This window comes from Onychostruthus taczanowskii, unplaced genomic scaffold (genome assembly GCF_017590055.1).
Source record: "Onychostruthus taczanowskii isolate IOZ18803 unplaced genomic scaffold, ASM1759005v1 scaffold88, whole genome shotgun sequence".
NCBI classification, from domain to species: domain Eukaryota; kingdom Metazoa; phylum Chordata; class Aves; order Passeriformes; family Passeridae; genus Onychostruthus; species Onychostruthus taczanowskii.
The window spans coordinates 151,184-175,904 of NW_024506773.1; the positions used below are offsets into that span (position 1 = coordinate 151,184).

General features: G+C 43.5%; 2 protein-coding genes across 4 annotated transcripts in view; both read right to left on the reverse strand.

Annotated features, from left to right (window-relative positions):
- Nucleotides 1-19,124, reverse strand: part of LOC121346983 (cytochrome c oxidase assembly factor 1 homolog) — a 52,342-nt gene extending 33,218 nt beyond the window's left edge. The window contains exon 1 of one of the 3 annotated variants that reach the window (XM_041425215.1): nucleotides 19,010-19,124. The gene's annotated coding sequence lies outside the window, so the exon portion shown is untranslated. The remainder of the gene's footprint in view (nucleotides 1-19,009) is intronic. The other 2 variants (XM_041425216.1, XM_041425217.1) reach the window with 2 other exon arrangements.
- Nucleotides 19,125-23,227: 4,103 nt separating this feature from the next.
- Nucleotides 23,228-24,721, reverse strand: LOC121346987 (inositol 1,4,5-trisphosphate receptor-interacting protein-like 1). The gene has a single exon (XM_041425227.1). The coding sequence runs from the start codon at nucleotides 24,719-24,721 to the stop codon at nucleotides 23,228-23,230; it is 1,494 nt and encodes a 497-aa protein (XP_041281161.1).

A 24,721-nucleotide genomic window follows, 5' to 3' on the forward strand; every position in this document is an offset into this window, starting at 1 on the left:
AGGGAGAGCAGCCCCCACAGGGCAGCAGCAGCAGCAGCAGAATCCAAGCCGGCTGCACGGTGCATCCCGCCTCCTGTGGAAAACTATGTACCACAAACTCACAAAAACGTTCCCAGCCTGTAGCATTTTGTTTTCTTCAAGTACTTCTGTGAAACAGCCAAGCCTGGCAGAAGCAGACACAAGACTCATTTAAGAAACACCTGTCCATTTTAGGGATGAAAAGCAGGGGTATGTAAGGGCACCCATGTTAATGCCAGAAGTGCCGTCTCAGGGGCTCAGAGTATTTACTTGAGCAAGGACCAGCCTGTGGAGAGGGGTCTGACTTGCCTTGGTGGCTGGTTAACTTCAGTGGCCATGTACGAGTGCAGATATGAAATCCTGCCATTTATGCCAACAGCAGTTGTGTTGTGGCAGAGAACTGTGGCCTTTAACATCCAAAACACAAACTGTTGCATGTGGTTACACCACAGGCATTTCTGAGAGCAAGGCTAAGGTTAGAGAGGCCACCTCACTCTGAAACAATCCAAAATTATATCTCACATGTACAGCAGCTGCAGTTCTTTCTATTTCTTATAGCAGCAGAGTGGGACTTGACTGCTGTCTTCCAAGAGGCAAATGGGATACATACACCCAACACAGTCCTCAAAACTGGCTTACAGAATAAGCTTGAGAGCTACTTTTAGTGCAGAGAAGATGTCTCCAAGGAATGGTTTAAAGAGCACAGTTAGGAGTGGTAGGCCAGAAAAAAGCTGTGAGGTTGGAAAAAAATGTCTGAACCAGTAGAAAGCAAACAGGAGCCAAAGAAAAGCTTTGGGGACAGTCAGGAACCATGCAGCAATAAAAAGCTGAAGGCCGCAGAGTGCAGTCTGCAGGGCACCACACTGAAGACCTGTTATTTTGCCCCAAACTAAGATGGAACTTAAGAAATATGGACTTTGAACATGTCAAATGCTTGCAGCAGCTGCAAGCATGCAGCATGTAAAACAAAGGACCTCAATTCAGTGGCAGCTTTTTTAGGGATTACCATAACATGAAACAGTGGCAATAGAGGCAATGGGCCTTATGAAATGTACACGTAATAAAATGTCATCTATAATGGGAACTTGAATGATCTAAATATTATATAAATGCTGCTGCACTTCTATATTGCAAATAACACCTGTTTCCATTTCAGAGGATAGGGCTCAGAAGTAACGTGGAGTCAGGCTGAAGGACCCATAAAGCAAATGTGCAGCAACAGTAAGGCAATACATTTATTTCAGAATGAATTTTTTTTAAAATTGCATTTATTCTTAAATATGCACATAGCAATATGATAAATACTACCTGTGTGGCAATTAAAGCCACACTGCAGATTTGATATTACCATGTTGCTGTTATGCAATCCAGTTTCAGATGCTGACCCATCCAGGTTGCCAGTTTTTACAGCTGGACTCTACCTGAGTTTAGCTACTACACAAAAACCCCAAACAGATGTACTGTTAATGCTTGTTTGTGCAATGGCTTCATTCAATATCTTTTAATGTAGATTTACTAAATAATAGTGTAATCAGAGTAACTGATGATAACAGCAGTTTATTCATGTCAAGGTATCTAATTCCTACTGCTGTTAAGTCTCAGTTCCAATAGCCCTCCAAGACATGGAAGGATAAGGACAAATCCTGCCTGAAGTAAGTTTCAGCACAATCTGGGACTCTGAGCCCTGCAGAAAGGGATTTATAGATACACTTCTCTCTAGGACTACTATATACTGTTGTATGATTTATAACAAAAGGCATCACCAAAGTACTTCTACTCTCACTGAGCACCATCTCTATTTGCAAATTTTATAATTTCTGGTCTGTATAGATTTTAAAAGCATCTCTAGCATGCAAGCAGCTGTTTAATGCATTTTGACCCCAAAGCAGGGAATTTGCACAAGTATTCCTACTAGAATGTTTGTCCTTTTGTGTCCATGCATTAGGGCTCTGTTTAAAATCTGTCCATGTCCCTAATCTCCCTGGGGAGCTTTCTCTGAATATTCAATGCTAGTCCACAGTCTGTAACAAAAGAGGGAGGGGGGGAAAAAAAGAGAGACAGAAAATAGTGTTTATGCATAAAATTCAAGAGCCTTTTCACATAAAAAAAACATATGCACACACAAAAGCACCACCACTACTGAGCATGGCATTTCCACAGCAAAGATCTGACAGTGTGTGCGGTTTTTCAAGTTAACTAATTTACAATAAGGGCATCAGACATCTGAGCTCCAGATGCACTCATTCAGGCAGCCAAGGCCATAAATAAAATAGAAAAGAATACTCTTACCCTAACATAGATTTTATAGAGATGTGTTGAAGGCTTAGCAGATGGGTTTTGCTGTCTCAGCTTTTACCTGTGTAACAAAATAAATGTGTAAAGCTGCAAGGCCTTTGCATTTGCTCCCATATGCTCCCATGAAGATATAGCTAATTTAAACAATAAGCAAAATCTTACTCGTCGGGGAAACTGATGGCAAAACTCCCACTGGCTCAAGCAGGCTCTGGGTGTTGCTCCACATAAATACAATTGGCTGAACTTGGCTAATAGCACAGACAATACTATAACTGAATTTGTATTCTTCAATCTACAGATTTGCCACCTTAATTCCACTCCTGGTCCTGCTTTCATCCTGGGATCCAGTGGAAGAACAAAACCAATGACACAGCTACTGTCACCAAAACTAGGATTACTGCAGCTTCAGCCCAGGCTGCCAACCAGCTCTCTCCCACGGAGAGGTGAGAAACCCTCTCTTGAATTAGGACAAGATATCAAAACATTTTGTCATAGCCCTAACTTTGTTTTGCTCAATCTACATGGTGCTCTAACAGAGCAGAAAACTGGAATCACAAATTTGAAAAAATGGCATATCAAGTAGCAGACATTTCTGAGTTTCAGAAAAGTTTGCCAGTTGAGAGACATCATCATCATCATCCTCATCATCATCATTCAGTCTAGCTATTATAAACATCTGAGCATTCTTTTGCAGCCAGTGTGCTGTTTGGGCAGACAGCATGGAAATTTTACAGTCCATTTCATCCCTGATGTCTACACTTAGTGCTCACTGTTAATAATGGGGTATACACACAGATACACAGATGAACATACATGTGTATACAGACATGGTAAGAGAAGAAAACACTTCTGACACATTCTTATAAGGAAATTAAATGGGTGAAGACAGATTTCTGAGATCAGCACGTGTTAGAAGTGCATCCTCAATACTGTGTATTTGGCTGACTTTAGGAAACATTGTGCACTGTGAGCAACTGTGAACATCCGGGGATGGGGCAATGACAGGGAGAGGTATACACAGTCTGGGACCAAAGCCTGCATTAGGAGGAAGAAACAGGGGCAACTCCAGGTTTGAGAGGTAGAACAGGCAGTGCAGGGAACAGTCACCAAGGAAGTTACTGGACTCATGCATGGCTTGCATGGTGTCCAAGGTTAGATATGTCCTTCCAGAGCTATTTTTAAGAGGCAGCACTTGACTCAAGCAGTTCTTGCAAACTGGGCTCTGCTTGTCTCTCTGTGCCTTGGCTCAGTTCCTACCCACAGTCCCCATCCCTTTCTTCTTTCAGGACCACTCCCAGATAGTGCACCCCTGATTCCAGTCACAGCACTGCTTTATAATACAGCTCAGGGAAAGACAGAGGAGGAAGAAGAGAGCAAATGTTGATTGATGACTGATGACTCACACTAACTAGAGAATGTACTTAAAGAAAGTTTGTTTCACCAATGGCAGTGCTTTGCTGTTTGCTTTACCCCTTCCAGACTAGGTCATCCCAATTCCTTTTCTCCATTTAATGGTGACATAACTAAGTATCCAGGAAGAAGCTGTGTCACCTATCATAAAAATACAGTACACAGTAATCATAGGAGGCTACTGTTCAAGACAAAGCCATGACCTCCACATTTAAGAATCTGTTGGTCGATAATTCTGAAGATCACATTTATTAGCAAAATCCTGTTTTTATAAGCTGCAAATCAAGACACAGCTTCCTTCAGCATTATACCAGATTTCTGAATCATGAGCCCTGTAGTGCATGAGATTTTGCTTTAGAAATAAAATTTCTTGCTCAACTGCAGAACACTTCAGTTCTGTCTTCTTTTTCTACAGCTACTGCTTAGTCTTCAACCAAAACTAAACAGCTCTGGAATTATACATACACTTAAAGTCCTCTTAGTATCTACCAGATTCAGGATAAACACATAATGGTGAGTTTCTAAGTCTGATATATCTGCTCAATTAGCAGCATTTTCAGTATCTGGCTACTTTGCAACACTTCGCAGCTAAGTGAAGTAGGTCTAGCACACAGTCAGACGTGGATTTTTTTTGTTTTGGGGGGTGGCAGTACCAGAAGTTTCCCAGATATCCCTTATTTCAAAGCAGGAAAAAAACAACAATGGCCAGCTCTGTACCAAACCACAGGTCAACAGATTTCAATAGTCCAAGGTTAAAATTGGCCTCCAGCTAGCTGCACAGACTTATCCCATAGGTATTAAACAGGAAACTTTAAAACCTTAAAAATAGTTACAGTTATGTGACTTACCCTTGTAAAAGGATTTTTATCATGTACATGAAGACTAGAAGCTTTCGTCCTTTGAAATGTTTGTGTCTGACACTTTCCCTAAAGCACAGCAAGTCTGTGTTTTTCTCTCTTGCACAGGCTGTGGGTTGAGTTGTTTTGCTATTCTTTTTTCTTTCACAAATCAAGCTGTCAGCAGCATGGGAAGCAATTCTGTAACTGGGACACGTAAGAGCTCTGTTCTGAGACTGCATCACTGCCCCCACTAAAGTCACCCTTGGAAACAAGAGCACTTGAGAATATCTTAGCACACAGTGAAAGGCTTTTTGCTATGGTTTATTTAGCTGAAAAGGAAAAACATAATTCAAGGAAAAAGCTCCAGAGCTTAGAGATACTAAAAGTATGCAGTCTCTCCTGAGCTTCCTGCTACTGCAGGCCACAGCCTCTGAAGAGCAGTGTGTTTGAATATCCATTTCTGTGGGGACAGTGCTTTTGAGCTGGGAGATTAACCTACTTCTTTTGGACTGATATGAAAGCTAAACAATAATACACGCTCCTTGCCTACTACACAAACACTCCCAAAACTAAGGGAGTCCAGTCCAATACCAAAGGGCCATGCTGTGCACAGCTGACTGCTTCATGAATTGCTTTAGCCTGCTATTAACTTCTTCCTCTGCTCCTTACTGACTGCCTCATACCATAGCTCCTAGATGCTCTCTCCACACGTCCAGGCTTCAACCTCAGATCCATCCCATCTATCCCCAGATGCCACATCTAGCCACCACAGCCCAGGTGGCCCAGTTTACCTAACCTCGATCTCCTGCGGGGCCCTGGAGCCTATCTCCACCATCAGATGCACTGTGCTTACCCAGCCCAGCCATGTAATTAGCAGTGCAGCTGCACAGCCACCAACCTGCCAGCACACATGTGGCAGACCACTTCTTGGCAGCTATTAATCACATATTGCATAAGAAACAGTCCCTTAATGCAGGCAAGTCTTTCCACTCCCAAATCATGTAAAAGACATAAAAGCTTTTGGCCATGCAGAAAAGTGAACAAAATGAGTGGTAATTAACTCTCATGACTACAAAGGCTAACAACTTCAGCACTTGCAAAGGGGATCAGAGGCAGCTGAGCTGAGAAGGAACTGTAGCAGAACAAGTATTTGCCTGGGAGCAAACACGGCCTGAGTGCTTATTTTAGAATGAATAATCATGTTAGTTAACTAGAGCTAACTTTTGAACAAATAGCTCACGTTACAGCATACCGAGGTACACTAGATGCATCCTTTGATGTACTGACAACTTACTACTGATTTTTTTTTTGGAAATTAAAAAAACCCCACAATTTATCCTTCATAGCTGATTCTGGGTTTTGGCACAGTCTTTTCACACATTAATGGAAATATAACCTAAAATGGATTTAATAATTGCAGCATGAGATATTTTTCTTCAGCAAGAGCATGTGGTTTGCAAAGGAAAAAAAAAGGAACCAAACAAAGTTTTTCTGTAAATCAACACATGTGACTGTTCCTCACTACCTCAGGACAGGCAAGTTTTGGTACACTACATGTCCTTGGTGTTTCTGACCTTTCAGCACAACTGCAGCCTCTAAGCACGAGGATTTGGTCTGATGTTCAGCAGCATACTATGCAGCCTGACACACCCTTCATGCCACTTACTTAAAATACCAGTGTGGACAACTAATATGACTCCCACGGTTTTCAAGAAGTAGGGGAAGAGAGCTGGGATTTGCGAAGTGATTTATAAAGCAGACAAAATTAATCCTAAAATATTAAGTAAAATGTGTTCTGATCATTACCATGAAAATAAACACATCTCATCTGGAAACACGTGAATTCAGGAGTAAAAATTTCTTTTCTATATTAACTACTTCACACTTGTCATAAACTTAAGGGATTTGACAGGGATTGAAGATTCACTTGTCAGCTGCTATGTCCTTTAATTAGCTTCCTAACATCCATACTGACTGAAGCAGTATGTTCCCAATTTAGCAAATCAGGCTGTCTCTGTCCACTGTAGCTGTAGCTTTCACTGTTGCTCTGAAGACCTGAAAAAGAGCATTAAATGCAGTGATTCTTCTGCCCCCTAGTAGACATAATCTACTATATACATTTTCTTCCGTCCTGGCTTTTGTGGAATGGACAGCAAAAGTATTAACCTAAATTCCAGAAGCTCCATAAAGTGTTTCTGCCTCTTCACAATCTTTTGAGGAGAAATTCACATACCAAAACCCATAGCTCTGCTATGACCTGTTCTTGTATCTCCTGTTTTACTTCAGGTCCACAGGAAACTTCACCACATACATTCATTCACAACTTCATATCCATACCACAATTAGGTATGGATAGCTTTGTTTGCAAAGCACTTGACAGGACTTTGAGGTTCACTGCCACAGACAACTCAGACCCCAACTGTTTAATGCAGCCAAACTTCTTCACCCCTGTTTTGCATTCCCACCTGTAAGGTGGAGATGATACAATTCTTCAACCTTTCCAGCTAAATACTCTTCTACTTTTTACATGGTACACTCCTTAGGACAGAGGATCAACCACATACTCACCCAGAACCCAGCACAAATTACTCTTTAATTTAATTATTTGAGATCTCTGGGTAAGAATCAGCCCCTAAGATGTTAACCAGCTTTTGTTTAACAGTATTTTTAAAGTACAAACTAATTGTAAATCAGACTAGGCAGAATCTCACTTTGCGTCATTAGCTTTACCTCGTTTCTATCCTCCTATCTTTCTGTGCTCTGGGTGATTCCAGGAAAGTTTCCTGCTGGTCTCTTACACTTGTTTTTGCCATCTTACACTCTTGGAGCCATGCAAGAAACGGCAATAACAATACTAACTGCTCAGCTTTGACAGGACATAGCTATTTTTACTGGATTACTTTTCTGGCACAGGATTTAAAGTACCAAATGATTTGACACCTGTAGTTTTATACTTGGAATAACACAAGGTATTCATACTCCTTTTGTAATGTAAGATAAAAGCAAACTCTACATATGTTCTCATTCCAGTGCTGCTGTCTGACAGCTATTTGCCCAAGGAGAAAAAAGTACTGTTACATTACAGAATATGTGGAAAAGTAAAAGCTATGGAAAAGAAATCATTAAATAGCTAACTTATTCCCCTGCTAGCACTAGACTGTTCCCTGCAGCATGTTTCAGAGTGTTTTGTCCAGTCTGGTTTTACAAGTTTCACATTACTTTCATTTATATATTTAATACAGCATCAAGTCCAATGTGGTTTGGTGCTGCTTATTTTCCTTGTCTTTCAACTACAAGACTCAGTGCTAGACCAGCTGTTCATATAGACTCAGCTCCAAAACTACTGAAAAAATATCTGGACTCTTTCCACTGACTTCAACAGGCTTTGGATCAGGCTTAGGAAAAGACGATGAATACATTTCGTGTAAGACTAAGCAGGTTACAGTCAGCAAAGTAGAAAGAGGATTATCTGTGTACAATACACAGGTATGTTACCCTGCGTTCTGAAATGCCTGCCTAGCACACTTTCACTTTCATGGAGAGAAAGGGTCAGATTAGTTTCTGGTGCTCTGCCACTAAGTCAAAGCTACCATGAAAGGAATGAGTGTGATCTGGAATCCACCCAGCTAACCTCATTACAACTGTGATTTTCCTAAACTAGAGGTGAGAAAATTTATTTTCTAAAATTGCAAAACCAGTAAGCAAATCATAGAATAATGGAATGGTCTGCGTTGAAAGAGACCTTAAAGGTTGTCTAGTTCCAATCCCTCCACTCCCCCCACCAAGGGCTTTTTGCTTTTCAGTGAAGTTTGAAGTCTTTACAGACCCTATGGAATGAGTATCAGGAAAAACACAATGGATCTTGTCTCTGTCAGGGAAGGACAAACTCTCTTTTACTTCAGAACCTAAAATGGGTCATATTTGGTTTAAGACACAAACATCTAGACTTTCACTTTTTGTAGCAGGCCCAGGGCCTGCAAGGCTTCCCTGGAGGCCAGAAGCCTAAGACAGGAAATGCCAAGTCATGATGACTGGACCATAGAAGCCCCTCTTCCCCCTTCGGACCCTTGCTTATCTCTCTTTAATACTATAGGTCACTTTCCCTTGACCCTTACTATTGTACAATTTCCAAAACCCCTGTACCCTATATAAACCCCTACTTCTGCCCCGTTCGACAGAAGAGCTGTCACTGAGAACCTTTGTGGAAGACACCAACAAAGAATTTCTTTGGAACCTCACATGGCCTTCTCCTCTCTCTCCCTGTGTCTGCTGTGGCACCTAGCAAGCTGAAGAGCTGAAATCACAAATGAGCTGATAATCACTAAGAGCTGATATCACTTGAGCTTGCTGAGGCTGCCTGTGGCTGGGAGCTGCTTGGGAACTCGGACAGGCTGTGCTGAGCAGGACTGTACTATCCAGACCATTGCAGCCCACCAGGCATACCCCAGCGAAGCCACCATTAACTTTCTGTCACCAAAACAGATGGGCAACCCCAAATCAATTGTGCATATTTTATGGAGCACTGATACTACAACATCTCCCCACTGTGTATGCTTTGAGAGCATGACTTCTGAAAGCTAGAGCATCTCTTATCAGGGATTATTCTACCAGGGATTTATTCTGAACAACACCATCAAATGGAGATGGTGGTGAGCAGTTATTCTTCCCACCCTTTCTAAGTTCATAGTAACATGTCAGTGTTAGGGATGTTCTCAGCTGCTAAGAATGCTTTAATCAACTACTTTTTTTTCTGCTCCTTCTGTTCCCTAGGGACAGGGAACTTCATGGCAACGCGTTGTTGTACAATGTGTACAGTTATAACCTACACTAAAACTATGCCATTAATGAACAAACACTGGGTGTGTGTGTGTGTCAAGCAGATGAGAATGTTCTTTTGATCTTTTGAGCTCCACCACTGTGGCAGACGGGTGTCTAAACTGCTTTATTAATGCACTGAACTCTTCCATCATTTCCCAAACAATACTGAAGGAAAAATCAGAATTTCATCATAGTGTGATTTTATGTTCTTCTAGTTCAAATCTAGCTAGAAGTAGGGGGGGAAATAATTTCTTTAGCTCTTAATTTTCTAGGGGAGTGGGAGGAATTTTTAATGTGCTTGACACTCAGAGGCAGCCAACAGAAGCTTCTCAAATTTCTGTTTAATTTCAAAGCAGCTTCCACAAACATGGGAGGTGTATCTAGCTTTAGGTAAAATTTTGAACTAATTCAAAAGAGCAAGATAATGGATTCAAAGTATTTTTGAGGATAACATGAATCAGAATAAGCATGTTTAAAAATCATAAATGTTTATGGACACGATTATAGCAATGGTTTTAGCATCCAACATATTAATAGCAGTAAAACAAACCAACTGGTGTGAGGCCACTGAAACATATGGAAGAAAGTTATATACAAATGCCTGTAGGAAAGCAATGTAGAAAATCCTTGATAACCCTCCCAAATATATTATTCTAATGTAGTGATGTGACAAAAAACTGAATCCACCCAAATTTTCCCATACTGAATGATATTTCCAAGGAGAAGAGAAAAAGAGTCAATGTAGGACCTCCGTTCTGTAAAAGAAACTAACCAAATTACCACTTCACAGGCAGCTAACTTGATCTATCAAGTCACTTGCAAAAGTGAGAGGTCAGGTCTCTCAAGCTCTTTGCCATTCTCTCAGCTGCACTTGCAACATCTCAGTACTTCCCTGATCACAGAATCACAGAAATCATTTGGGTTGGAAGGGACTTCAAAGATCACCTAGTTCCAAACCCCCTGCCATGGCCAGGGATGCTACCCACTAGATCAGGATTCTCAAGGCCCATCCAATCTGGGCTTGAATATTTTCATAGATGGGGCATCTCTCTGAACAACCTGCTCAAAATTTTAACATCCTCACAGTAAAGAATTTCTTCCTAATATCTAATGTAAACCTACTCAGTTTAAAACTATCCCCCTTTGTAGTATCATCACAGGCCCTTGTAAAAAGTCACTCTCCAGCTTTTTAAAGGTCCTCTTTAGGTACAGGAAAGCTGCTCTAAGGTCCCCCTGGAGTTTTCTCTTCTCTAGGCAGAACATCCCCAACTCTCTCAGCCTGTTGTCACAGGAGAGGTACTCCAGCCCTTTGAGCATCTTTACAGCCCTCCTCTGGATTTGTTCTAACAGGTCCATGTCCTTTTTTTGTTGGATAAAGCATTTTACATAGGGTCTCATGAGAACAGAGCAGAGGGGCAGAATCCCCACCCTGGCCCTGCTGGCCACACTGCTTTGGATGCAGCTCAGGACACAGTGGGATTTTTGGGCTGCAAGTGCACATTGGGTCATGTCAAGCTTCTTGTCTACCAACACCCCCAACTCCTTCTCCCCAGGGCTGCTCTCAATCCATTTTCTGCCTGGCCTATTTGTGCTTGGGATTGCCCCAGCCCATCTGCAACACCTTGCACTTGGCCTTGTTGAACTTCATGAGGTTCACACAGGCTTACCTCTCAAGCCTGCCAAGTGTCATGGCTTCCCTCCACACCTCACAGCTAGGTATCATCAGCAAATTTGCTGATCCTCTACCTCCTATCTGCCATTTAGTCAGCTATTTACCTCACTATGCCAGAGAAACCTAGCCACCTTCCTGTTGTTTTTCTTCAAGGCATGGTAAGCAGCAGAATTACCAAGACCAAGGACTCCTGAGGAGAGAAAAAGGAGTGAGGACGGTCTTTCTTCTGTGTGAACTGAAATTGTCTGAGGTTGTCTCATGGAAGAACTGTCTTATTGCAAGAACTTGTTATTAGAAGGGAAGTGGGAATTGACAGGAGAAGTATAACAAGTAAGGGTCCTGTTCTTTGGAGGACTGTGTATATCAGGGTGCAAATTAGAATGGTAGAAATCCCACAGATCTGCAGAGGATTTAATGGGTAGAAAAATCTGTGTATATATGCAGCAGCTGCAACACACAAGACCAGGAGATGTATAATTCATATGCAAATAACTATGTAGTTCCCCCATGAAAGAGTGGGCTGACTGCACAGCCATGTCTACATCAAGTCTGCTGTTTCTGATGTGTTGCACTTCATATGCATGGCTGGACAGCATAGCACGCACACAGCGCTGCTCCTGTGAGGGGCTTCATGTCCTGTAACTGCTGTGTCTGCTCACAGTGCTGACATCCAGAGTTCCCAGGCACGCAGCAACCAGCTCAGAAGAGTCTGCTCAATTCAACTACCATACATCTGGAAAGCCCAGACAAATTTATGAAGCCCTCAAAATCTGCCTAAATATGATTTCCAGGTGCAAAGAGTAAATGTGCCTGGGAAAGGGAAGCCTGTACCATCCAGGAAGTCCTTTGCTAGGTGCACAAAAGCAAACACAGAACACCAAAAGTTTAGTAACACCTGTCCTAAAGAAGTGAAGGCAGGGCTGGAGCATAAGTCTCAAATTCTTCCCCTGTCTTCTCTACTGACTTGATTCACCACAATTACATTTGACAATGAATTTGAGAGGACATGCTTTCACATCATGGAAATATAAGAGATATCTTGAATTTCAGCTTCACAAATGTGCCTGTCACTGATGCCATTGCAAAAGCTGCATAAGGAACTTACTTCAGGTCTAGACACCCAGGAAGAAAATAACTGTAAACGAGTAAGAGACTATTCACTAAGATGAGATTCCACCCTTCTCTTTCCTTTAAATGGCATTGGCTTACAAAATTAATTACTTACATGCCTCACAGAGACACAGTACTTAATTAATATATGTTAACTGCTTTGCAATTCTGATGGAAGACATCATACTATTGTGCATAATGATTAATATAGTGTAAAAGTGATGGCATTGGTGTTGCCCAAGCAGAATGCTGAAAGGATATCTATTAAATTTCTGATTTAAAAAGGGGAATGGAGACGGAAAAGGTTTAGGAAAGCTATTTAAAACTCAGCCTAAAGAAAAAGGAGAACTGGGAAGGAGAGAAGCTAAAACATTTTTCAGAGGTATTTACTGTGTGATGTGCATTAATTCCTGCAAAACTGAAGTGTAAGTGCCCACAGTAAAATCCTGGCTCCAATCAAGTACATGGAAAATGTTTCACTGATTTCAGTGAGGTGAAGATTGTTAGTTTTTGTCATAATTTCCAGCAGATGCATCCCATATGCAGGTTTGCAACTTTGCCCGGTTCCTTGTTTATAGTTTAGGTTCAGGAAATAACCTCATCAAGCTCAGGCATGCTCACCATGTAAAGGCAACTGCTCAGCTTTTAATCTTTCTACTACATCCTACACTTGGAGTAAACCTTTCCATACTGTTAATGAACTTGGACTTGAGCTACCTATTTAAGTTGGTGGCAAAACTCCAATTAAATGGAAGCTCTGTGGAGATCACTGTAGATTTTGTAATAAACGTGGGAAGCAAACATCCTGTGTTTAACAGTGTATACCCCTGGAGTCAACTCATTTACTCAGAAGCCTGTGGAATTTTGACTGCAAAAACAAACCAAACCAAACAAACAAAACCCCAAACTCTCAAAGTAACAGAAATTCAGGCAACTTATTTTTTGAAGCATTAGTCCTTCATACCTAATAAGATTAATATTCAGAGAAACAAGTTCCTCACCACTTCTGGGTAAGGCAGAGTTAATTCAACTGAAAGCTTTGGACCTGTGAGACTCAAAGAAGAAAGGTTAAAAGAGTAGCAAGGGAGAGGCACCAAAATTTGAGAAGAGGTACCTGTGAGCTTCTAGTATTAAGAAGAGTAATTTTAAAGCAGAAGCCTACAACTACTTTAGGCAGGAAACTAAGTGAAAATGTCCTAGGCTTCAAATTTTGATATATTTTTATGTTTGACAACGATTAAAGACCGTTATGTGGCATATATGGGGATCTTGGTAAGCTATTAATTACCCTTTTCCGAGTGGTGTGTGATGGCTTCCATCTTCTTAATGTACTCCTACTCAGCACAGGAAATCTTAGAAGTACTATTTATTCTAAAGCACCTGTTAAGGTGGGCTCTCTAACCATGATACGTGTAGAAATGTTGTACTACAGCACTTGTAGAGCAGTTCTGTGTCTATGCTACCGCTAGACCAAATGTAATGATCAAGTTGCACATAGCAGCTCTCCCTTTCACTTGTGCTAGCATGCTATATGTTTTTAACTGTACTGCAGGCTCTGAAGCACACAGGCTTGTAGTTTTCTCTCTCAGTGCTTGTACAGCTGTGTCCACAAGTGTATCTGTCCAGTAAAATCCAAGGAAATGTTCCTGGATGCCAGGATTAAGCTTAGATAGCTGCAGCTCTTAATAACTCACATGCAGCTCACATTGTAGTTCTAAGTGCTGACAGTTGCTTTCCAGTCCTACTGGAATAAGCAACATCATTCTTCCATCTAAACTCAGTAGTCAAAATATGTTGGTATATGAACTACATCATGTTGCTGCTTTCAGGATCCTAAGGAGAGATGGTATTAAGGTGTCAAGGCAAAAATTAAAGCCTAAATATTTTACTGACTAGCAGTTAAATGCAAAAGTAATGCAAAAACAGTGCTGTGTCACTTTTGTAAACAGGTAGGCTGTGTTTCCTTCCTCAGAATGCTCATCAATAAGATACTTACTGGACAACCAGTACCACCAAGGCCGCTGAAGGGATGCTAACCATGTATTTTGAAGAGGTTTTAATTTTGTGCAGGGGCCAGAAGAAAATTATACCAGAAACCAGAGTAAGCAAGGCTATATGTAAGACTTCGTGATGTCTGTATTGCGCAGACAAGATATGAAGGATTTTCAAGATAACAGTGTTCCTCATTTTTAGACCTCAAGAAAAAACACCCTCCTGTTAAGTAAGGTATTTCATGGCTTCTTTTCCTCAATGTGTGTCCATTTAAATTATCCTTGACTCTTTACCTGGCAAGGTCTGTATTTCCCCTACTGGCTTACACTTTTTCTCCCAGCAGGCTGAATAGCAGCCCAGCAGCAATCTCCAATAAAACCACTCGTGTATGGAAAGTATCCGAATTTTCTCTAAGCCTATCAAATGAATCCTAATCACTCTTATCTCACATGCTTTCCAGAGCAGGTTTTTGCAGTTCTCTAACGTTTTAACTTTTGTTTCTGTGCCTGGTTTTAATGTTAAAACTTCTTTCATGGTTCTCTTCTGCCAAGACAGGACAAATCTATTTATTTTTATCTCTAGCAAGACTTGCATTCCTTCTATTTACTTACAACCTGCCAAACTGAACTATCTGTATCCATAAATGCCTCTGTACTCTGAGTATCTTTTTATTTTAGCCTACCTCCCAGGTACCCTACATACATTTCCCAGCCTCAGGCAATGGATCCCTCATGTTACACCAAAATGAGTGTTGTTCAGATGACCATGTCTTTTTGAGTAGTCCAGATCTTGGTGTATCACCCTGTGTTTACACCTTCAGTTTCTGGTGTTCACCAATACCACACAACCAGTTGTAGAGGCTCCTGCAGACTGCTAAAAGACTGGAAAGGAGTGGTGTGAGGTCTTCTGGGACTGTTTTAGACTTCTGTTGGATCTAATTTCCTTATGGATATTCCTACTTCTTATGGGTCTTCCTTCTGGGGGAGTTCAAGATGTCAATTTTAATTATTTTAATGCTAGACTGGATTCTTATAATTATTGCTGGCTATGTCCATATCAGGAATAAGCATGAGTTTGCAAATGAAAATACCGGATGCTGAGGATTGTGTTCCCACTATGGGTTCTGTGTGTGTGGTTGGTTTAGGTTAGCTCTTGCCTGCCCTCACGGACTTTACCAACATTGAGTTGTGGAGACTGTTGAGCATTCACTAGTGGTGCAGCCTCTGGTGATCCATCTTGAATTTTATGTTCAAGTCAAAGTGCAGTACATGGAAACAATCTGCTTCAAACCCACGCTCTTATTTAACATCATCAAAGTGAGAATCTGCACTAGTGCTGGTGCACAGATCAACACCTGTCAGACAGTCTGGGAGATTACTGTTGCCATTAATGAACTTAATCCACATCTGGAGAAGGCACACAGGGATGTGGAAGATTTCTATCTCTTTGTTAGTTAATGGGAGAAGCTTACAAAGCCAATCTTCAAAGCAGATACAGCTACAGACAGGAAAAAAGAAAACATTCCCTCTTTACTCGCCTCCAGTTTGATCCACAAGAGGTCTAATATCATGATGGCAGAATACATTTTGATGTAATGGATAATTGAGCTTACTATGTTTAGAGTAGTGAACAAATTAATAGCAGGACTGACTTTTTATTTGGTGAAGGGAGAGGTAAGAAAGGCAGGGCAAAGCCCCTATTCCCTACTGTGTACCGAAGATATGCAGAGTACTCTCAGAGAGCTCTGGAAATGGACTATGTATTTTAGCTGGTGGTATGCTATGCAAACACTTAGTGAAAACACTTAAACACCAAGAAAAGCAAATTACTCTGCCCTGGGGGAAGGAGGTTGGGGTGGTTAAATTCAACTTCTATTACTGCTGTGCAGTTGTTAAAAATCCACCACTGCACCACAGCAGATAAAAGGGTTCTGTCACTTACAACATTCTAATACCAGAAAGGATCCTCATAACATACTAGAAGACAAATGTCACAATCAAATACCTGGTGATCCTTTTTCAAGTTGCTCACAGCAGGGAAAAGACTGAACTATGCTGAACTGATAACTTGAAATTTTTCTAACATATTCCAATATTCTTGTGTATCAGGTAGCTTTTCAGAAGCATACTCTCAAGAACTTTATATTCCTTACAATATGCTGAGTACAAAAAAGTAAAAACTGCATCTTCAAGAGGTTAGTTCCCACATTAGCCTGACGGTCATATAACTGCTCCTCCCAGAAACTGAGACATAATATAGCCTTTTTCTGCAACCTCCTCAGTTATGCAAAATCACAGCTCAAAACTGTAGACTGAGTCACTTACAGCAGTACAGAGAAATAGAAAAATCCAGCTAGTGCATTTCTTCCCCCACTCCCCTCCCATTTGCTTGAATACGCAAGCATTTCAAGGCAGGTATTCACACACATCACTTGTTGAATTCTGTTTTAGTGGCACTTGTACAGCTGGGAGTTACGACAAGCAGAGAAGCCTACACACAAAAGCTGTCTAGAGCTGATGCAGCCACCCTTCAGAGCTGTGCCTAGAGCCTCCTCCTAATTCCCAGAACCACAAGCTGGGCTGCTACCAAACCGTGCTCCGAGGGCAGCCTGGGTAAGGCAGCACAGGCAAATGGGGGAAGCTGCTGTGCGACAGCACTGCTCACACAGGGGAAGCTGGGTTGCTTAACAGAGAAGACGCAGTGCTGGTTAAAGGTCTAAAAGAAAAGCCAAGTGCTCTTCTAACAGCCACAGGGTGTGAGTGGGCCCATCTCTTTGTGTGAGCTCCAAATCTCAAGGTGCCTTAAGTGTAGTGAAAACAACCCCAGCATCAGCTCTTCCTGCTTGATTTTATGTTGTGGTCACAGCTGCAAAGGTAAGGATGTTATTTTGCTCCTCTGGCATTGAATCAAAACCCAGAAGTTTGTATTCGAAAAGTGGTCTAGAAAGTACTGTGATAGCAGACGTGCAAAGCCTCTGACTTCTGGGGAATAACCAGCTTTGAAGTAAAATACATTCAGCAATAATCTATGCACACTTCATTAATTTCAGAACTGCAACAGCAAAGTACTACTTAAAAAAGCTGTAAGATAGTAATGAAGGCTTTGGGGTTTATTTTTATTTTTAATCCCAAAAGCTCCTTATCACCCTTCTCCATGTTTTTTCATTCAATTTACAGTAGTCTAAGTTAAAGCTCATCTAACAAAAAATTACACATTAAGTTTGGCTAACCTCTTCACCCCCCTCTTGATGAGAATCCTTTCTTCCTTGGGGAGTAAATGCAACAACTTTAAAATTGGTACACTGCTTGTTTAAGATAACTTTCCTCTGCACTTTGTGTTTAATGGAATTTGGCTGATCTGGGATATTTCACCACTTAAATAATTGAGATAGTGAGGGCAGCAATTTTTTGCCAAGTCTTAAATAGCAGAAGAATCTCTAGGCAGAAAGGCAGTATTTTGTTATCTTTCAACATGCACTCATCTTTCTCTACCACACCCCCAGTCAAGTTTGAGAACCCTTGACACAGGCTACTGCACGATATGAGACACCGGTTTACTGTTCAAATTTGAGCCAAAGCTTAGACTCAAAGAGTAGCTGCAGTTTAACACTGGATGATTTAAGTGCAGGTTTGAGGAATTGTTGCTGGAATGGGGGTGCTCATGACACCCATCCTACTGCTGGGCTGTGCAGCTGCAGTGCATGCCGTGTCCAGAAAGCCTCGATGCATTGGAAAAACCAACTTTCAAAAAGCCAGCTGAACCCTAAGTCTGATGCAAGAGGTCCAGCACGATGTACAGCTGGGCGGTGGAACAGGGCCACCTTGCTGTCGCAGCCTGCTATTACTCCAGCCTTTGAGAATGTACTACTGATTTTTGCAATTTGTTTCTGCACTTGAATTCATCAAAAAAATTGGCTCTAAAAGAAGCAACACAGGCCACTCTTATACTTCAAATTACATGCTCTCTTCTTCCATTTAAAGAGTTCATGTGAATGAGCAGAAAGAAAACAATTAGGCTGGAAAACAGGAGCAACCTCACCGATAAGAAGGGATAGGGGAAATCACGTTTGCTTCAGTGATCAGAGCAGACTTAAACAGGGAAGTTCCAATTTTTATAAAGAATCACAGTAATCCCTTTCTTTGCAGTATTTGAACATTAAGCCTGCTCAAGACAACCTGAGTGCTTCACCAGCTGTACCTGAATAACAAAGTAAATCTGACTGTAGATTCTCTACTACGTGGATGAGTCACTGCAACCAACTTGCTTTATGTTCACCCTGCATCTTCACATTTCCGCTGGCTCTGCTCCACTGAGCTCCCCATAGTACAGGGCACAGTGGGCCCGGGCCTGTTTTAAGCAAACAGATCCTTTCTGCCGCAGTTCTGGTTACTCTCGGCGTATCAGGCTTTCTTTGTAGCTTTCCTGATAAATCTGCCTCGCACTCCTCTTCTGAAGGCCGCCGAGAAGCGTCTTAAGTGCAAGTACCATTAACAGGGCCCGAGAGGAAATGTGCTCAGGCTCTCGGGGTCACTGAGCAAGCCCCTGCCCGCCTCACGGCACTGCTGCCCTCGCCGCGATGCCACCGCTCAGTGCCCCAAGTCTGATCCCCGCCGTCCTCCCCGCAGTCGCCGCGGAGCTGCTGTGTTCGGGACCCCGACGGGACTCCCCGGTACAAACCCCCTCCCGCGCCTCTTCCCGCCCCCGCGTGGCTCCGACCGCCCCCCAGGGCCATTTTGCGCCGGGCCGAGCTCGCCGGCAGGGGCGGCGAGGCTCGCTCGGGTGCGGCGGTGCCGACGGGAGCGGCGGCCGGGCCCGCCCTGGCTGTGCCCCGGTCTCGGCTCCCGTCCCCACTCACGGCAGCCGCGGTCGGCGTCGGGCTCACGCGGGCGCCGTGGGGGCCGCCATTGCTGCGGTGCCGGCGGGGGGCGGCAGGGGGCGATGGCGGGAGGCGCTGCGAACGGCGGCGCGGAGGGGAGGGGACGGTGTTGTGGGAGCTCCTGACTCGGAAAGGACCCGCAGGGATCATCGAATCCGACTCCTGACTCTGCACAGGACAGCCCCAACAGTCCATATCCCTGAGAGCGTTGTCCAGACGCTCCTTGAACTATGCCAAGCTTGGTGCTGTGACCACTTCCCTGGGTAGCCTGTTCCAGTGCCCAGCCACCCTCTGGGGGAAGAACTTTATTCTTAAATCCAACCGAAACCGCTCCTGATACAACTCCAGGCCCGTCCCTCGGGTCGTGTCACCAGAGAAAAGACATCAGTGCCTGTCCTTCCTCTTCCCTTCACGAGGAAATTGTAGATATTGATGAGGTCTCCCCTCAGTCTCCTTCAGGTTGGACAGACCAAGTGACCTCAGCCAGCCACTCCTTGTATGTCTTCCCCTCACAACCCTTCACCATCTTGGTTGCCCTCCTTTGGACACTCTTTAATAGCTTAATATTTTTCTTATATTGTGGTATAATGTCATGGCAGCTCTGGGGTTGCCTGTGTCTCAAGCAGCATTTTACATGGGTCCCTCTTCTCAACAGCAGGGTTGAGGGGTTTCTCAGTGTGTGCCTCACCCAAGGTGCCCAATGTCCCACAGCCATGGCTTGGTCCCCAGCCAGCATTGCTGCACAGGCTTCCCCACAACCCACATCCCCTCAGCTCTGTGCTGGTCATCCAGACCACACCTGAGCTTGCTGCCCAGGATCCATTCTCTTTTGTGGTGCTTTATTATTATTTTTTCCAGGACAAGGGACACCATAAAACCACTCTTGTACAGTCAAAATTGCAAAAAACAACAGTGTCTGTCCAGCAATCCCCAAAGAAAATTCTGGATCTAATCTGGCCGTCTGATTCCACACAGTGATATTAATATTTAATTTAACCACTGCTGTCTTTAGCTCATCTTCTTCATTCCAGATTTATCCCTCTCCATTATTCTGTGTAAGCTCATGTCCCTGTTGGAGTTTATTTAAGCAAGCTGTCCAGCACTGTCCCTGAGCTCAGCACTTAGGCTCTGGTGTTTGTAAAGTGTGTGTGTTAGCAGTGCTGGATTACATGATCCCAAGCCTTGGCTCACGGTTTTGATTCATCTGAAATTAAATTATGAGTGTACTAATAATGTCAGAGTGTGTTCTGCTGCTGTTCCTTAGTGCATCCTACCTGCTTTGATATTTATTATATACGTTTCCCGGCTGAGTTGAGTCAGGCATTATTGTCAGTGCTGTTGCCAAGCCAGTTTGTTCTGTGATCCAAGTAGCTTCTAGCTTCTTATTTACACCTTTTGCCTTACTGTTATGATTTAGTGGAATGCTATCTGCTATTTCGTTCTCCAAAATAAAACTGTTTCTTCCAATGGCAAGCTTCTAGCAGTCTCCAGTCAACTTCTACCATCAGGAGCTGATTACATTATTGCATTGCTTTGTTGTTCCTGACAAAAAAATTGAAAAGGGAGAGGTTTCTATATTGTAGCTGAATTAATTAATATATCTCCTTGCTAGGACTTGCAACACTGATGGAATTGTGGAAGGTGAGAGTAGGGAGAAACAGTATGGAAAGACAATCAGGAGAACAAAAGGACATGCAGATATGACCAAAAAAGAGACAATGAGATATACAGAACAAAAAAGGAGGGAAGGAGTGAAAAGAGCCCAGCTTCTTACACTCCTAAGAAGCCCTGTTAAGAGATTGTTTTGTATGCAAAACTGCGAGGTTTTTAAAAATTCTTTCTCTCATCCTGCCTTTCTGCTACTGTCCGTTCTTTGTGGAAATCAGTTGCTGCCTTTACTTTCAGGGTGGTCTGACTCCTACATATATAATTACTCTCTGAAAAATCTATTTCATACATTTCTGACCTTAAGAAAGATTTTGGGCCAGAAACTTGTCTTCAGTTCCCAGCTGTGCCTGTGTTGGCCTACCTACCCCTGCTGGCCCTTTTTCCTGGTAATGTTGCAATGATGAAAGCAGTGCAATACCCATCCAATATTGGTGAAGCTTTATTGGTACTCAAAGGTGCTTATTATTTATAGATACCCCTTCTGCTATTTCCCCTCTGCTATTTCCACATGGAAAGAGAGACAGCCATTGTAAGACACCAGTATTACTATGGCCATGCTGGGGGCTATTTGCTGTTGCTTTTTCCTGGGCTGGCATTTTCCTCTGCACACTTGTCACCACCCTAGGGGCCCAAGTCATGCTAGCCACTCATCTCACAGCCACAAAAGACTCTGGCCCCAGAGCACGAACGCCCCAGAGGGTGGCACCAGGCTGGCCACATGTCCCTGGCCAGCTGCCTCAGCCATGAGGGACGCAAAGCTGCGGGACCCCACAGCTCTCTGCTGGGCTGCACACCAGAGCTCCCAGCTCCAGCTGGCAGGGCCTCAGCGCCTGCCCTGTGCCCTCTCACTCCGACAGCCATGCCAGGCCCCGCTTGCTGCCCTGATGGTGGCAGTCCTGGCCCCCAGTGCTCTCCAAGGGCTTCTCCTGGGGCACCTTCCTGCAGCCTTTCAGTCCCTGCATGAGGGCCAGCAGACACCTGTGGAGGGGCTGCTGACAAGGGCCTGGAGGGACAGCACCAGGGGCAGCAGCTTCCCACTGACAGAGGGTGGAGTTAGGCTGGAGAGGTGGAAGAAATTCTGGCCTCTGAGGCTGGTGAGGTGCTGGGCCGTGCTGCCCACAGAAGTTGTGGCTGCCCAGTCCCTGGCAGTGTTCCAGACCAGGTTGGATGGGGCTTGGAGCAACCTGGCCTGGTGGAAGGTGTCCCTGCCCTTGACAGCAGGGTTGCAACTAAGGACCCTTCCAAGCTGAGCCATTCTGTGATTCTGGGATCAGAGGGGCCAGGGACACCTGAGCTTAACTGCTGCTTAGAACCAATTCAGCAGTGTAAGTTTGGTTGAGTTCATGGAGACTGTTCACAAAACCAGATTCCCAGCGTGTGACTTTTTCCAATACTATAGGTCTGGCTGAGATCAAGAAAGTCTTGCATGCTCCAGATTCTGCAAGACTGCATTTTATTGAAAGAACAGCACAGCAGTTTCTTGCTCGCCAGTCATACATACACTAACTATGGAGCATTAATATGTGTCCAAACAGATAGTGACATGATATACATACTAAATTTATATTGTTCTATTATCATATTTATATTGTGATGATTTTTAAGTTATATAACACTTTACATATTTAATAAATATTCAATTATAAATATAATTTATTCTGTGTAATTATATAGGAATTAGATATAATTGTTCTTTCATTTCCTTTTTATGTATTAAATTGTTTTGTATTAAATACAATATGTGTATAATATACATTTTATAAATACATCTGTGTAATAAAAATCTTGCCTCTTATAAATGCAGTAACTACAGAGTATTAATACATATCACAGGTAGTGACATTATATATGTGCTATTTATTTTCATAAAATAATATGATAATTTATAAACTATCACTATAACATATATCTATTAAAACACATCTGTTAATAAAAATATTTGTAGTTATATATACACACTATAGTTATATATACATATATCTATCTCTCTATGTATTCCGTTCATTCCTGTCTTTGTCATGGCACTAAAAGCTGGTTCTCTGCCACCAGCTACAAGCCCCACATGTGTCCAAAAGAGAGCAACAGGGCTGGTGAAGGGCTGGGAACACAAGCCCTATGACAAATGCAGCTGGAGTTGTTTAGCCTGGAGTAATGGAGACTCAGAGACAACCTTATCACTCTCTACAACTTCCTGAAAGGTGGTTGTAGTCAGGTGGAGGTTGGTCTCTCTCTCCAGGCAGCAACTGACAGAATGAGAGGATACAGTCTTAAGCTGTGCCAAGGGAAATTTAGGTTGGATGTTAGGAAAAAGTTTTTTACTGAAAGAGTGATAAAGTACTGGAATCATCTGCCAGGGGAGGTGGTGGAGTCACCATCCCTGGATGTGTTTAAAAAAATATTGAATATGGCACTCAGTGTCATGGTATAGCTGAGGAGGTGTTAGGGCATGGTTTGGACTTGATGATCTTAAATGTCTCTTCAAACCTAGTGATTCTGTGATTCTCTGATTCTGTGATTCTATAGGCCCTGCTAACAGTGGCCATAGGCCAGCACTCTTGCCAGGCGATGGCGCAGATCAAGGTAGGCTTGCATCGCCTGGGAGTGGGCAGCTGGATCCTGTGCAAGGCCGTGGAAGAGGTTGGGTGGCTTAGCCCTTTGTACATCTGGGGGCAGCCTGATCTCCTCTGGAAGCCTCTGGTTGCCCACAATAAAATGCTCCAGGTGTTTCTTTTCCAAAGATAAGCGCAGATGCTCCAGAGCATCTGACAGCTGAAGGAGGAAGTGTCTCCTGTGCCACTGCGACACTGGTACCGTGTGCAGCAGGTGCATGATGATGGTCTTGATGGAATGGATGGAAAAGTCCTTGCGTGCAAGAACACAGGCAAGGAGCTGCAGGCATTTAAGGTGTGAGCTGTCCTGGGGGACCTGCCTGGCCATGTGCCTGAAGAACTTTGTCTCTGCCACGGCGTAGGTCTCAGGCCACATTGTGCTTGGGGTCTGGGCCCCTCGATACCGGCTGCTGATAAAGATGTCTGAGATGTGTCGTTGCATCCCAAACAGCACCTTAACCTGGAAGGTTTCTTGGCCATTGGTCAGCCTGAGGTTGCAGGAGCGTTTGGAGGGCAGCAGCACTAAATGCCAACTGCGTGACTGGGGCAAACGCCGCCAGGTTGCTCCCACCAGTGCGCAGAACCAGTGGACAGTTTTCTTCACGTTGAGGTAGGAGTCAGTGCACAGTGAGTCTAGCAGGTTGGGCTGCCGAGTCCTCCTCCTAATCACGTCAGGGTGGTGCTGGAAGCACAGCATGTTCATACCCTGGTACTCCCTCGGGCACCTGCACTCCAGCTCCACACGGACACGGAAGTTCCTACCAGGCTTCTGCTGGTCAGTGTCACGCTCCAGGTGGAAGATGTGGCCTAGGGGAGGAGTCAGGGGTACAAGTACCTGGTACACAATTTCCTCCTCACGGGCAGTCCAACCTTCAAAGGCACTGCCAAAACCAATGGCTTCTTGCAGCACCGGGTAGAAAGTTCCACTCAAGCTACGCCTGAGGACAGTTGTGAAATTATTTATCAGGGCCATTGTCCTGTTGCAGCCTGTCTGCAGGTCCTGTACAGGCCACTGTATGCGCTCCTCTAGAAGCCATCTCAGATCATATGCCCATGTCTCGTCCTCTTCCTCTTCCTCCTTCTTCTTTTCTTTCTCCTCCTCACCACTGATCTCTGCCTCACAACTTCTTTTCCTCCACATAAACCATACGGCCAAGAAAAGAACCAAGAGCCCAGCAAATGGCCAGACCTGCCAGGGCTGCAAGGCAGACCAGAGCAGGTCCCTCCAGGATGCACCACTCTGCATCAGCACGAGCTGCTCCACCTCCCACTCCAGCCAAATCCTCTCCTGTTCCTGGAACTTTGCACACAGCTCCATTTGCAGACGCATCACCTCATCCAAAACATCACCCATGGGCTGCGGGTACTGGACTACACTTAGCAAGAACAACAACCACAATACCCAGGAATCCAT